The 16,632-nt window shown below is 32.7% G+C and overlaps 1 protein-coding gene across 1 annotated transcript; it reads left to right on the forward strand.

The window, feature by feature from the left end:
- The first annotated feature begins 3,997 nt into the window (after positions 1–3,997).
- Positions 3,998–10,321, forward strand: LOC115972800 (cysteine-rich receptor-like protein kinase 10). Its single transcript, XM_031093050.1, has 7 exons — positions 3,998–4,930; positions 7,805–7,933; positions 8,406–8,533; positions 8,664–8,874; positions 9,006–9,243; positions 9,435–9,585; positions 9,708–10,321. Exons 1-7 carry the CDS (start codon positions 4,060–4,062, stop codon positions 10,050–10,052), a joined length of 2,073 nt encoding a protein of 690 aa, XP_030948910.1. The 5' UTR covers positions 3,998–4,059; the 3' UTR covers positions 10,053–10,321.
- Positions 10,322–16,632: the final 6,311 nt, after the last annotated feature.

Genomic DNA, 16,632 nt, shown 5'->3' on the forward strand with positions numbered 1-16,632 from the left:
AATATTGAAGACAAAAAAAAATAATAATAATAATAATAAGCACACACATAAAGAACACAAGAATTTGTATCGTTTGATAATATTCACAGGTGGCGACCAAGTGAAAGTTTTACTACAAGAGTAGGAAGATTACATAAGTGGCACAAAGACACTCAAGACACCCAACCCTTTTTTTTAATTTATGGTTTCTCATATGTGCCTTGAAAGTCTCTTTGAAGGCTTCCATGCAGCATAAGAGCATTTACAATAACAGTGTCAAATTGCTAAATTAATATTTTTAACAACCCACGCAAAAAAAAAAAAAAAAAAAAAAAAAAAAAAAAAAAAGTGCTATTGCTAAATATTTTTAGCTAATTGAGCTAAAAAATAACAATTTTGAAAATGCATATATATGGCATATGTAGGCTACGATAGAAATAACAAAACAGTGGGATTCCTTAAACTAATAAAAGAAGGGTCATGCTAACAAATACACTTAAAGTAATGGTTAATAATTCATTTTAGAAAAGTTTTAACACCATTTTTTGGAAAATATAAAAAGCTATCAAAATATTAATTACTTTTTTATCTTTTCCCATAAAAACTTTTTTTAAATGGATTATGGATGACAATTGCTGTTTGACCCCTGGATACCCGACCCGGCTCGATCCTAATGGGTCGGGTTTTACCCTGACCAATAAAGAATAGGGTCAGGTTTGGGTTAAAAAAAAAAAAAAAAAAAAAAAAAAAACTGAACTAGGACGCAGACCCAACCCAGTTACAAGTTATATATATAAAAATTGTAAACCCTAAAACTAATCCTCTCTCATTTTAGCTCACACACTCACCAGCTGCCCCACTCTCCTCTCCCACTCTCTCACTCACTCAATCTCATTGCCAACCCAAGATGTCACTGCCAATCCAAGCTCTGTCATCGCCTTCCCTCAAGCCATCAAGCACCACACAACCAACAACTCATCCAAGCCACCACAGTCAAAACCAAGCCCAGAAAACAAGATCCAAGAAAATCCTCGCCGACAAGCCCAACCACAATCAAGCGATCAAGCTTTGTTGGGTTTTTTTTGGTGTTTTGTTGTTGGGATTTTCAAATTTGCTAATTTTATTTATGGGTTTGCAAATTTTTGGGATTTGTTGGATTTTTTGAACAGATTGGTTTGTTAGATCTTGGCATCCGTTTGGATGAAAAGAAAATTGCCAAGAAAATGCTGTGATTGCTAAGAAAATTATATGTATATTCTGTGATTTATGATTTTGGGTTTGTATTGATTTTTGGATTTATGATTTTGGGCTGGGGTCTGTAGGGCCCGATCAGGGGTTTGAGTGCAACAAAAAAAAAAACCCCGTTTATTAAACGGGCCGGGTTCGAGTAACGGGTATCGGCCCAAAGGTCAGGTTCGGGTATAAAGAAATTTGACCCGAACTCGACCTCTTGTCATTTCTAAAATGAATTGTTAAAAATTATCATAAGAGCATTAGTTAGTGTTTCTCATAAAAGAACTAGGTCAAAAAAAAAAAAATAAAGGAATTTAGTTAAACCATTATGACCGACAAACGACAAACACCAATAAGTTGTGCTTTAATTTGTCCTTGCACGCTATACTTTGATTCCTTGCCAAGTGAATTGTACTTTTTTGACAATTACAATGTCCCACTACTATTCAAAAAAAAAAAAAAAAGTCCCACCACGCTATCTTGCTTGAAACCAAGTTCATTAACTGGTCTTTAAAGCCACACTCCTTTTCCTGCCAGATATTGCACTCAAGATCCCCAACATAACCACCATCCCCATAAGTCAATGTTCTGTACGAGCTCATATCTGATTAAAAAAGGTACCTAAAGCAAGAGTATCTGTAAGATATCTTAAGATCCAATTTACTTCAGTCCAATGCTCTTTTTTTTTTTTTTTGGATCTGTCATATACTTACTAGCCACAATGGCTGCATTAGAAATATTAAGTCTAGTACACACCATCAAGTACATGAGACACCCAATTACATTAGCATATGACATTTTAGATATACACTTTGACTCCTTATCTAATATTAATATTGGATGCAACTGTAAGGACAATTTGAAACTAGCAACAAGCAGCACCTTAACCGTTTTTGAATCAAGTATTCTAAACATCTCTAACACCTTTTTTAAGATATTCCTTATGAGATAACTGCAATTACAAGTCCCTCTATCATGATGAATTTCTATCCCAAGGATCTTCTTAATAGCTCCAACATTTTTTGTGTCAAATTTGCATCTCAACAAATACTTCAATTTGACAATTCAAAATGCATGATTAACTCCCTAATAGCACTCTCATTAGGTGTGCCAAATGCCAAATATTTGGCATTTGGCACACCAAACATCAAAAATAGACCCTCATGAGGTGTGCCAAATGCCAAAAAATTTGGCACACCGCTATAGTACCATCTCAAATATGAGACGGTACGGATATCAATGCTATAATTTTTTTTCTTATTTTATTCACTTTTCTCTCTCCTCCGAACACATCTCTCTCCGTCTGCAACACAGCTCTCTCACTCTCTCCTCTCTGGTCTCCATCTCTCCATTGCTCCCTATTTCTTTCTCAGTTTCATTTTTTTTATCTCTCCATCTCTCCGTCTCTACACCTCTTTCTCAAATTTTTTTTTTTCCCGAGAAGGCGATTCCGATCTGAAGCAGAGCTTGCTGATTGAAGCTCGCCAATCTGAACCTCTGCTTGCCCTAAAGCTCTGCTCGCCTAGGGGTAGTCGTCGATCTTTGCTCGTCGTCCTCCACAGTCGCCGATCTTTGCTCGTCGTCCTCCACAGTCACCGTTCTTTGCTCGTCGTCCTCCACAGCTCTCGCCGCCGATCTCTTCGCCGATGGTTGGTTGAGTTTGGTCATTGATTGATCTATTGGGTTGGGGTTTTGTTGAAGATTTTGAGTTATTTTATTTTATTTATTTTTTTGTTGAGGTTTTTGGATTTGGAATTTGTTAGAGGATCCGGTGATTGTGGTTGTAGTTTGTGGCGGTGGTTGTGGTTGTAGCAGTGGCTGTTGGACTCGGTGGCGATTGGGCTGTGCATTTGTATATTTGCTGGGTTTTGGGTAAATATATTATTTTAATGTGTAGGAAATATTATTTTAATGTGTAGGAAATATTATTTTAATGTATAGAATTGAAGTATAGAACATCTGATAAATGGTATGTTGTAAAATGATGTGCTAAAATGATAATGTGGGTTTTTGGTGTGTCAAAATGGCATTATTTTTTAGAGAGCGGATGAGAATGCTCTAAAGTAATTTGAGATTTTTTTTTTTTTTTTTTTGGGCAATGTACCACCTAGCTTCTAATCTTGGCTAGTGGTTTATTAAACTGTGGTTTGAAATGTTGTTGCTTTGTTTGCTTCCTTGACTTGAACTTGATGTTTTGCTTGTTGGTGTAATTTGCAATTTGCTATGCTCATTTATTCCTTTTGTTAATAAAATTTACTGATTATTCATTCCAAGAATAAAAAGTATATTAGTAATTTTAAATACTAGAAAATTACCAAAATGCTCCTCAATTGTTTAGATTACTTAAATTGCACTTTTTCGTTAAAGTTAACCCCAAATTAGACAATATGAGGTTTGTTATTTGTGACAAAAGAAAACTCCCAAATTAGGTTGTTAATCTTGCACTCAAAATTTTTGGGGAACATTATAAATCAATTAAAGATTTGAGTGAAAAACTATAATTTTCCCTAAAATTTTCCTACCAATAGCATGTAATAAAAATGAAGAAAGCTCAAAGTTTCGTTAATTCAAAATAAATATATCCGTGTACAAATTCAAACCGTTCACATCTACGTGGCCCACGGTGGAAAAGACCTTTTTGAATTCTATTTTGTCCTATTTGTCTATAACTATGACTATTCAGTATTCACTCACGTCTGTATGTGTAAACCGTGTATTATTCAATTCAAAGCTTTGAATTGGTCATAAATTAAATGAAGTTTCCAGCACCTTTCACCCAAGTCAATGTAGAAAGGCGCAGATACATGAACTGACGAAAGTATAGAACAGGAATAACATGGGAGTCTTATGCTAAAATTCTTCAAACCTAGCCACAACTGCAGAGGAACAATGAAAATGGGCCGTTCGAGACTACTGTTATTCTTCTATGTTGCTTTCATTCATCTTGTTATTATTCCCACAGATGCCCAACACTGTTATGACACTGGAAACTACACCAGTAACAGTACCTACAGGGCAAACCTCAATACTCTCCTGGCCTCAATGATTAACAACACCAAAATTAATTATGGGTTTTACAATTTTTCTTTTGGTGAAGCTCCCGACAAAGTATACGCGATTGCGCTCTGTAGAGGAGACACTTTGCCCAGCGACTGCCGTAATTGTATCTATGGGGCTAGATCCGACCTATTGAAAGCTTGTCCAAACCAAAAGGAGGCAATCATTTGGCCTGATAAATGCTCACTTCGATACTCAAACAGATCCATATTTAATGCTATGGAAGCTAGCCCTCTTTTTGCCTTTTACAACACAGGAAATGTCCAAGACGTAGAAGCTTTCAACAACGTGCTATTACCCTTGTTAAATAGACTAAGAAACCGTACTGCATCAGGAAATTCTACTCACAAGTTTGCTCTGCAGAGTGCCTCTGCCCCAAACTTCCAAACCATATATGCACTTCTTGAGTGCACCCCTGATTTGAGCAAGCTAGATTGCAACAGTTGCTTGGAGCAGGTTCAGAGTTATATACCGCAATGTTGTAATGGAAAACAGGGAGGTAAATTTGTAACACCCAGCTGTGATATAAGGTTTGAAGTATACTCTTTTTATGACCCTTCAGTTGAGCCACCACCATCACCGCCGCCGCCATCACCATCACCACCGCCACCAGTCCCATCTGCAGCATTCCCACCACCAGAATCGCCTACAACTACACCAGGTATATAAGCACTGATGTTTCATGACTTTTTCATATTTTTATTTCTTGAATTAGAAGTTGACTTATCTTAATCTTGGTTTAATCATCCTCAAAAAGAAAAAAGAAAAAAGAAATCTTGGTTTAATCATTTATTTGTTTGGTTGTTTGCAGTGGAATTGTTATCTTATATAATAGTTTTTTTTTGTGTGTGTGTAGAAGCAAACAATAATATGTTTGCTAAACAAGATTTGTTTTCACTTTTCACTTGAAAGAGGATCAAAATCATTGAAATGCCATTTTAATTATAGTCTGAATCCAGTTTTTAAACTACTACTTTTAGACCACATAAGAAAAGAAGTCCTTGGTTTTCATATATTAATATGACGGTAGTAGAAGGAAAAGTTTAATACAAACGATTACTTGAGTTGATTTTCGTTTTTGGTTAAATGCGAACGAATTAGTTCTTATTTTTCCTTGGCTATTCTAGGATCTGGAGATTACAACCCTTCTTAAATATTATGCATGAATTTGTTGAGTTATTTTGAATATGACCACATTTATGACATGAGTATGCGACTGTATTTATTGCTTGAGAAGTAAAAATTCATTCCCCAAAGAAAAAACTTTGCTTGCCTTCCACTCGGAAAGTTCAACGAACATCACTTCCTTTTGTTCTCGGGCACTTACATCTTAATCAGCCTTTTTAAGTACATTAAAAAATTCTTTATAAAAAAAAGTACAAACTATGGACTCTCTGGCCAACGTAGAAACAAGAAACGATTTAATTTTTGGTGTCGTTACCTTCTCCCCAGTTTTGTTCTGTTTCTTATCAGAATTAATTATTAGGCTATCTTAAATAAAAAAGGATTGCATTACTATTATTAAAATTGAACCATAAAATAGATATAATAAAAATAAAAAGTATGTTGAATTACATGGCAATATCATAATATTAAATTTTTTTTTGAGAAAATATAGATGATTAAAATAATTTAAAATAACTAAGGATTATTTTTTCTTGAAATATTTGTAATAAAGTCTTAACTCAAATAATATTACAACTTCTTAGAACATAACTTTGGTAACAGAAATTTATCTAAAACAAATCATCTTAATAATTTTATATACTTATAGTGAATCACATAATAAAAAATCATAGATGTCGAGCGTGTAACGTGTAATTAATGTCTACATTAAATCAAATGGAATAAGTGGTATATATCAAATCCATCTTTTATTATATTACTACATGTTAGGATTTAGTGCCAAATTCCATAACTTGTGATCCTGTTTGAGTTATAAAGTTAAAGTACAAGATCAAGTGTCCAAGATGCAATTCTAGAGAAGGTAATTTCTTGAAACTTTACTACCTTTTGATTATGTCTCGATTAATTGAAGCAAGCTTCTTGACTAAGCCTCACTCTATCAAGATTCGAGACACAAGAATCCTAATTTCCCAATTGTTTAATTAAGTTGGTTATTGACCTGGTATGTGTGTGCTACATACTGAACTATATTAGATATTAGGTCTCACTAAAGTCGTGTCAAGTAGGTTTTCAAGAGTATTGATCCAACCTCTATTTTCACCATAACTCGAGTGTTCTTAAAGTAAATCTCATGATACTGTTTCCAGTAGGTGATCTGAGGCTATAGAGCCAATCCTAGTATATGTTTGCATTGCGAGTCAAATCTCCAAGGCAGTCCTTGTAGTAATGAACGTGATTCGGGGATGGACTATAGTTTAGAATAGTCCAATGGTCTTGGAGCAAATAGTGGTGTCACATTTGTAAGCTTTGAATTGGGTAGCGACTATGATCACATGGGTATAATTTGGTTTGTATAAATTCAATTCTAATAATGAAATTCCTTTTTCGGGCTACAGTTAACCCTGTAGTGGTTTTTTTTTTTTTTTTTTGGGATGTGTCCATAAGTTTCTTTACTTTACTTCTTTGTGCTTTATGTTTGTTGACGTGCATAATTTGTGGTATTTAACCGGTAATAATTGGAATTGTATAATTTGTTAGTTTGTCAAATTTTACTAATTTCCATTTAAATCAACCAACGGGTCTAAATATGTTTTTCATTGCATATAATAATGTCATTTCTTATATGGTTAAATCCCCTTTTAATTGCCTCAAATACGCAACCCCTATTTATAAACCCAATCATGCATATCATGAATCTCTAATATCTCATATATAAAATAGTGTCCCACCGATTAAATTTATGGTGTGACCTATTATTCATGTGAAATTAGAGAATACACCATTATTGTACTCTTGCATATTGTATAACCTTCCCTTTTGTAAGATACTCATCAATAAACTTTCTCCAAAAGAGCTGGTATTCATAAATTAATGCCAAGGCTTAATTATGCAAATTTATGGACTTGTTAGTCATTAATAAAATTTTCACTTATCAGTCATTGTTAAAATTTTCACCTAAAGGGTAGGTATTACAAAATAATTTCAAGGATTAAACATGCAATTTTATGGACTCATGAATCACATTAAGTGTAATCTGTTAAAACTCAACCATGTTAAGTATAGAATTTTGGAATTAGTCTACTATACATATATGTTTTTCAATGAGTTAAAACTTATAAGTGTAAGCTGTTAAGACTTAATCACGTTAATTAATTATGTTCTCTCTTCTCTCTCTCACACCCGAAAATCACAACCAAAAGCCATAAGTAGAAATGTGTAGCCATGCTATTATACTTACGACATAACAAATTATATGTAGACTATTTTTAGTGGTGTAATGTTCTATCTATATTAAGTCATTTTTGCTTTTAAGTTTTTTTTTACCGCTCCTCTGCATCCTCTAGTAATGTTCATTTTAAAATTCAACACTCGGAATGTTTTAATGAAGGCAGAGTTCCGGCTTTTGCAGGAAAGGAAAGCAACTCATCTCGAACTACAATCGTTGTGGTAGTGACAACTATTTCTGCTGCTGTACTAATCATCTCGATCTGCATTTGCATCTATTTAAGAAAGAGGAACCCAAGGACGAAACTTGAAAGTAAGTTAGAAATTGGTTTACCTTTCCTTGTTGCTAAACGATAAGTGAATCATTACTATAAAAGGACGAAAAACTACCATATGCTTACAACTTGTATGTGGTGGTGTAAGCATTGCTTGAAGTATTAAGCAATATTAGTGAAAATAAGATTCCACTTTTTCAAGTATTATTTTCTCCTAATCATTTAAACAGAACAAAAGCATAATTTAACTACCATTAATTGGACATGAAATCGGTTCTAGTGGAAACAATTATGAAAACTAATTGAAAGATGAGTGTATGCAATAGTTTTACTAAAACAAATTTAAGAATATTACATATAGGACGTTTTTTGCTCCATTTAGAGTTAAAGAAGACACGATTCAGCAATCAGTTCTGGATAGCCCCCCTTGTTATTTTTGTGTACACATAATTACAATTTCAATTGAGTCAATACAGTTATCTAATTCAGACCTATTGACTTGTTCTTCAGGTGAAGCTGAAGATGAAATTAGTGCTGTTGAATCCTTGCAATTTGACTTTGGCACAATTAGAGTTGCTACACAAAACTTCTCTGATGCTAATAAGCTTGGAGAGGGTGGATTTGGTATTGTTTACAAGGTAATGCGACATTATCGAGTGAAATAAATATCAATTTTACTTTTCCTAACATGTTAAATCCCTAATTTTGAATTTTTGAGGATTACATAATTATATTTAATTTTTTTTTAATATATTTTCATTTTTTCAGGGTATGTTCTCAAATGGACAAGAAATAGCTGTGAAAAGGTTGTCTAAGAATTCTTCACAAGGAGAAGTAGAATTTAAGAATGAGGTCATGTTAGTTGCTAAGTTACAACACCGTAATCTTGTAAGACTCTTAGGATTCTGCTTGAAAGGGGATGAGAGGCTTCTAGTTTATGAGTTTGTGCCAAATGGAAGCCTTGACCGCTTCATATTTGGTATGTTGCACTTCTATCTTAACTGTCACGTTCTATTTATAGTCATTTCTTCTTAAATGATTTAGTGTTGGGTTACAAACACTTCCACATACATTTGTTTATTGGAATTATACACTTACATGAATATGTAGATCCAATCAAGCGTGCACAATTGAATTGGGAAAAGCGCCTCAAAATTATTGGGGGTATTGCTCGAGGACTTCTTTACCTTCATGAAGATTCTCAACTTCGTATTATTCATCGAGATCTCAAAGCTAGCAACATTCTACTTGATGCCAGTATGAACCCCAAGATTTCCGATTTTGGTATGGCGAGATTATTTCAACTAGATCAAACTCAAGGAAACACTAGTAGAATTGTGGGGACCTAGTAAGTATATCTCTCATACTATTAATATAGAATAAAAACCATTATTTGTAGAGAGAATGGGGAAATCCTAAAAAAAATATTTTTAATCATCTTTATTCAAATATGATGAAATCAAATTAATTTTAAATTATAATATAGAAACCTCTATTACCATGCAAATAAACTTATCTTATTCTTATCCACATGTATAGTGGATACATGCCTCCAGAATATGCGTTTCGTGGACAATTTTCAGTGAAGTCCGATGTTTTTAGTTTTGGTGTGATAGTCCTAGAGATGGTGGCTGGGCAGAAAAGTAATAGTTTTCAAATTGAAGACAGTGGAGATGGACTTATAGATTATGTGAGTACAAGTGCTTTCCCTTCATTCTAACTCATAAGCATGGCTAGTAATTCATATGATACCCTAAGGTAAAATAATATTCTCTTTGTTGTTGTGTTTACAATTTTTACATACCTTTGCAGGCCTGGAAACAATGGAGGGATGGGACAACTTCTAATCTTGTGGATTCCACATTGCGTACTGATTCAACAACTGAAATAATGAAATGCATCCATATTGGGTTACTTTGCGTTCAAGAAAATGTAGATAGGAGACCAACCATGGCTTCAGTTGTTCTCATGCTGAATAGTGAATCTATGAGTCTACCAGTACCATCACAACCAGCGTTTCTGATGGACAGTAGCACTAGATCAAACATGCTCTTGGTGGAGCACCATTCAAGGGAGATGGGGTCAACACAATCCAAAAGTAGCTCTGTCCAAGCGTCAGTAAACAATGTTTCAATTTCGGAATTAGATCCTCGCTAGAATTGTATAGATTTTACATTTATGGCTGATCATATTCTCACATCTCCATTTCCATTTGCATTTCATAAAATCAATACACCACATGTTGCATTTTACAACGGTGATGCACGATAGTTGTGCCAATGTAAATTTTGCTATTTCTTACTGCGTTTTGGAGAGACATACAATTAAGCAGTGGTATCTTATGGAGTGGCTATATGTTATCGCTAGAGTGGCTATATCTCATCGCTATCTCACAGGATGTGGAATTTACATGGTTGAGCTAGAAATTTTTTTCAAAGAGGCCATATGTTGCCTTCGTGAATTAAATTGAACTGAACAAAGTTATACTATATGTTCTTTCTTAGTATTAAAATAATTTATAATTTATTCTAAAGCTTTTCTTTTTTGACAATCTCTTTTTCTATATACACAGTAACACAGGTACACAATCACTTAATTAAATTTTCTTAATAAGTTAATACAATTTTTTTCTTAATAAGTGTATATAGTCGATCAAAACTAAACAATTGAAGTAAATTTGTTTCTATCTTAATATACAAACAAATATATAACAATAACTGAAATTAAATTATACATGCTAATATTATCAAATATAACCATTTAACAATCAATTTAGCAAAAAAGAAAGAAAGAAAGAAAGACATCACATGACAAACAAGAATATTTTAAATAACTTAATTTAATTGTTCAAAGCAACTATTATCAAATAAACAATAGCAAGTCACTGTTTTTTTTTTTGTTGATAGAGCAAGTCACTGTTATTAGAATACAAAAATTACTATTATCATATTTAAATATAAAATAGTAAAACAGTAGCAACACAAATTACAATGTGCAGGCTGGAAACCATTTTTGACCTTTAGACTTTTTTATAACCAAAAAACAAAAAAAGAAAATACTCAAAATAGAGAAAAGAAAAAGAAGAGGTTAGAAATCTCTGCACGTTAGCCACTACAGTGACTTTTTAGTAACTAACACAGCAAGACTTATGATTTAATTTATCAAACATGTAGCACAGAGCAGAGTTCTTTCAAAAAGACAACATTTATACTAGAGAGAGCAGAAAGAGATACCGAAAGAGACACCACTGGTTAGGTAACGAGAAGTTACCACAGGATCATTGCAGAGTGGGTCGGCGGCGTATGGAAGTTATTTTATTTTATTTTATACAAATAAACCCAAAAAAAATTGTTTTTTCCGTAATTGAAGAGTAGTCCGGATTTGGTATTTGTATTTGGAAATTTGGAGGGATTTATGGGCTAAAGAATGGGCCAAATGCTATTATTTTTTGGTTAAGTTATTTGTATTAAATTTTTTTGAGGGCTATTTTTTAGCCATTTTCAATAGTGAGGGAGGCAAGATTCAGTTTTAGGATTATTTTACTGAAACTAAAATTTTTTTGTTAAAAATATTGTAGATAAAGGTAAAAATTAGCTGAATTAGTACGATGAGACTCATAAATAGTACTAAAAAGTGCAGTGAGATCCATGCAAATCTTTGTTTTTTTTAGTTATTTAAATTTTATGGATTAATTCATAATTTACTTGATTATTTAATATAAAAAGTCATTATTAGGATTTGTTTGGATACCATTTATTTTGTTGAAACTAAAAACTTATTGTTGAAAGGACTGTAGATAAAGGTAAAAGTTAATTGAAATAGTACAGTAGAGCCAATGAATAGTACCAAAAAGTGCAATGAGATCCATAAATAGTAGCAAAAATAAGCTGAATAGTAAAATAATTTATAATTTTCATCCAAATCCAAACGCACACTCAATGTGTCTTTTTTCTTTAAATTTAAAAATAAGTAGGATCTTACAATTCATGATCCACCTATCTCCCACGATCTTACGTAGGATCCCAATCTTGACAACTATTGTTTCCTCTAACTACTAACTTAAAGCATAACAACTAAGTTTATACAATTATAATACCAAGGCCGGCCCTAGGCTTAGGCCAATTAGGCCATTGCCTAGGCCCCCCTTACTAGAGAAGGCCCCAAATTTGAGGGCAATTTTTTTTTTTAATATAAATATTTTTGGGAGATATTAAAACATTTTAGTTTACATTTTTTTTTTTCACTATTAGGAAAGCTCAAAGAATTAAATAATGCTAGAGATAGAGATAAGACAAATTTAAATAAATAGGTCTTACAAATAGACGTATTACTAATCACAAGTAATTCAAATAGGAAAATGTTAAAAATACTATAAATTTTACTACATAACTTTTATTTATTTAATTATTTTTATACAAGATAAAAATTATACTATAGCCTAATCTAAGTGTATATGTGTGCGAAACTCTCTTCTAAAGATTTAAATCTAAGCCATTGCCCCTCACGCCCACAAGAACTTATACTTGTGGAGTGATCACTACACCAAGGGTGCATGGTGGTCTCCATAACTTTTATAATTTAATGTGACAATGAGTATGATAGGTAGATTTCAACAAACTATTGACTGCATTTTTGAATGAATATTTGTGATTGGTAATATATCTTTGTAATTCTCATGTTGTAAATTTTATAATATTTCTAGTATTTTTGTAAGCTTCATGTCATTGATCACATTCATTACAACACTAGTTTGTAGTAAAATTTGTTATAACTTTAGCATTTTCTCAAAAAAATAAAATTCATATTAACGAGTAAAAAAAATGGATTTAAAAAAAAATTATTATATAAAATGTTAGTTAAATATCATTTAAGTGATAACATAAAGGCCCCATTTGAAAATTTTGTCTTAGGTCTCGAAAACGCTCGGGCCGGCCCTGTATATTACTTTTCTCTACTCAACCATAACCAAATAGTCAATGAAATCGTCTAGATGAAATAACCAAAAAAAAATTCTTCCTTATTAGAAAAATATTAAAAGATTTAATGTTTTCATAATTTTTCATAAGATCTATAATTATAAAAGAAAAGCTATAATTTCCGCGGCAAATATGAAATATGCTTATAATTTCCACAAGGTCCTGGATAAAATGGGATTTGAGAGAGGGTTTTTTTTTTTTTTTTAAATATTATTTATACCATCTCCCGTTTTAGAAGTGGGATCTCATCCATTTTCTATTCAGTGGAAAATCTGTTTTAGTATGTTATTGTAGCATCCAAGAATTACTATTATACACGGGAAATTGGCATTACTGTTATTGTTATATTATTGCATTTCTTTTGGCCCATTGGAATATATCATCCTCTAGGACACGCAAGGAAAGGTATTCTCTCGTGTTCCATCTCCACCACTATTAAGGTCTTCCATTACTCTACTGCGGGCAAATAAATCCTTATCAAGACTGTTGCTCAGGTTGTCCGAACGTATACTATAAGTGTCATTAAATTACCTAATACTCTCTGTGATGAGATGACAAGTATGGTTCATAAGATCTGGTGGGGCCAAATGAATGAGAGGAATAAGATGGCTTGGCTGAGTTGGGAAAAAATGTGTTTACCCGAGGATGAGGGAGGCTTGGGTTTTCGCAATCTTAAAGCTTTTAACTTAGCTTTATTAGCTAAGCAAGGGGAGACTGCAAACGTGTGACGTCCCAGTCAGTAAAAAAAATAAAAAATAAATTTAAAAAGAAAAAAGAAAAAAGAAAAAGAGGAAAGGTAAGATTTTTTGGTTTCCACGTGCCCCACCTAACCCCACTACCCACCACTCCTTTTTTACTCATCTTTTCATTCCTTTGGCCACCTCACTTCCTTACTTCTCTTTTTTTTTTTCTTTTTCATTTTCGGTAGAACACTCCTCTTCACTCCTTCAAACTCTCCCGCCGGCACCTCCATATCACCATTTCCACTATCATTTTTCCGGCAAGATCACCGGAAAATTGTTGTGAACCCATAAACAACTTCACATCTTTTTTTTGAGGTAAAAAATTCTCATCTTTTTGGTGGGTTTTGCACTTTTACTTGAGGTTATTTTTATCTAAGCTTTAATAATGATACCCATGTGATTTATGAACATTGGAAGTGATATTTATCAAGGTTTTTAAACCCAGATCGTTCATTGAACCGTAAAAGGGAGAGGTTCAAAGTTTTTGAGGTCGAACCAAGGTCGAACCGGGGTCGAACCGTGATGACATTATAATTAATTTAATAATTAATTAAAACCTAAATATAGATATTAAATTTATAAAACTAGCAAAATTGACTAATATATCTATATATGTGAGGGAAATTTAATGATTTTCAAGAATATATTTAATAATTAAATAAGAAAGTTAATAAAATAAAATAATAACCATGAAAACATTAAAATTTATGATTAATTTTTGAAGTAAAGTTGAATATCTTTGAAGGATTTTAATTATAATTTTTTTTTTTTTATTCCTTGTAAGAGATGGATAATTTAATTAAGTAGAATAAAATTGTGTTAAGTTGTTTTTATTAAAAAAAAAAAAAAATTGCTAAGGGGTTGGTCCGCACGGTTCTTGCCACCAGTTTGTGCGGTCCAACCTCGGTTTTAGGAGTTCATAGAATTGCCACATATGCCCAGTTCTTTATACTAAAAAAATCGATTTTCATCCCGGTTCTCGATTTTTACGGTCCGACCTCCCGGTCTGGTTCGGTTCTGAAAACTATGAAATTTGTGTGTTTTTATGTATGAGTTTTGTATTGGTGGAATTATTTGATGAGTGGGTATATAATTTGTGCCAATGATGACTACTTAAGGTTTATGTATGGTGGAAAATTTAGGAGTTTTAAGTTATAGCATGTGGTGGTTGGTAAATTTAATTTTTCCATTGCCATTGGGTTTATTTGGAGTTAGTTGAAGTTCTAAATTTCTTGTCTTAGAGGATATATTGATTTTGCTTTCATGGGTCTCTTAATGATGTAGTGCAAATTTTATGGAAGCTAGTCATAATGTTGGAGATGATATTAAATGGGTTAACTTTATAAATTGGAGTTTATGCCTTGTAAATCAATTTCTTGAGAAACTTTGGAATTGAAATATATTATTATTGATGAGGTTAAATACTAGGTTTGCCTAATTAAGTGATTATTTGACAGTTCCTAATTTGTAGTTAGATACAATTTCAAGTTCTATTCTTATTGTAATAGGTTTACTTGATATTGTTTAGGTTCTAACTAATCTCCTTGGAGCTCGGAGAATTAGGATTTTGCGGTTGTGAGGTAAGTAGCTTTTTAATGAGATTTTTGGAAAAATAACCATGTTTTATAAATGTTGTTTTTGGGTCAAACACATTTTGGAAAATGATATATGGATATGTGCTTTCTTAAAAGCATTGTGTCATGACCCTATTAGATATTATTATATATGAAAAATGCATCATATTTGGTATTGCATTTAGGGAAATACATGAATTGTTGATATGGAAAAATGAGCATCTTTTATTTAATCTTTGATAAGGAAATCTTGGATTTTATGGTATATTATAAAATTTAAAGATGCTTATCTTGTCTTGTTATGTGTGAAATTGATAGAAAATCTTTTGACAAGAATGAAGTTGAAACCTTACAAACTTTGTGGAAGTTAGATTATTTAAGGGTTTTCTGAAATTGCCTAGACATAAACTATGTATTTGAAAGTAATGTAACTTGTGAGCTTTATGTGGTTTTAACACCATGCTATGTGTGATTTCCCGGTGATCACCCGATTTAGTTTTCGTAGTCTTTGTGACAACAGAATCAAATCTAGGTCAATGCCCTTTTACTTTGGATGACGTGTTCTTCCCTGTTGTCCATGGGGGGAAGAGGTTCCTTAATTGTGTGAGGGTGAGGTTGCTGTCCATGGGGCCAAGAGACCACATGCAAGAAAGGTCCTATTTGACGCGCTCTCTCTGTTGCCCATGGGGGGGAGAGAAAAACCTTGAGAGTATGGGTGAGGCTGCTGTCCATGGGGCCAAGAGTTTGCATACTAGAGAGGACAATATCATGCCAGTTGTGAATGGGTGGATTCCTTAATCGGTCTATGTGGTAGTGTGGTATATTTGTGATAATTTATCTTATGTTAGATATTATGGATTTGGAAATTATATTGTTGATGCTCACAGATTATAATATACAGTTTCAAGGTATTTACTTTGAGAAACTTTGTGTTTCATTATTAAATCATTCTTGTCATATTATTATTAAAGATGAAACTTGCATTTCCCCTACCCCCATTAATTATGCTACTTACTGGGCTCTGTCTCATTCCATTATTTTATAAACCTTTCAGAATAGACAACAATCTTTTGAGACAACTTTTTGGTGACTAATAGTAGTTAAACTAACTACTGATGGAGGCTGAACTTTTGTAATGGAGATATTAGATGTTGTACATCTTAGAATAGGCTTGACTCATTCTTTTGTATATTATAGTGGTTGTGACTTTATTTTCACTGATGGGACAAGCTGTTGATATGTAATTATTTATTCTGACCTCTATTCTTTTGTGGCCAATGGTCATTGTAATTAATGCTTAGAGCTCTAACTTACCTTGATAGTATATTCAATGTAATTATTATGATAATTCTTGATGTTGGTATTGGATATGATTTATGTGGATTGGATTGTCAAAAAAAAAAAAAAAAAATCTATAGGTACTTTGAGATGTCTTTCTCATGCT

Source organism: Quercus lobata, unplaced genomic scaffold (assembly GCF_001633185.2).
Source record: "Quercus lobata isolate SW786 unplaced genomic scaffold, ValleyOak3.0 Primary Assembly Scq3eQI_73, whole genome shotgun sequence".
NCBI classification, from domain to species: domain Eukaryota; kingdom Viridiplantae; phylum Streptophyta; class Magnoliopsida; order Fagales; family Fagaceae; genus Quercus; species Quercus lobata.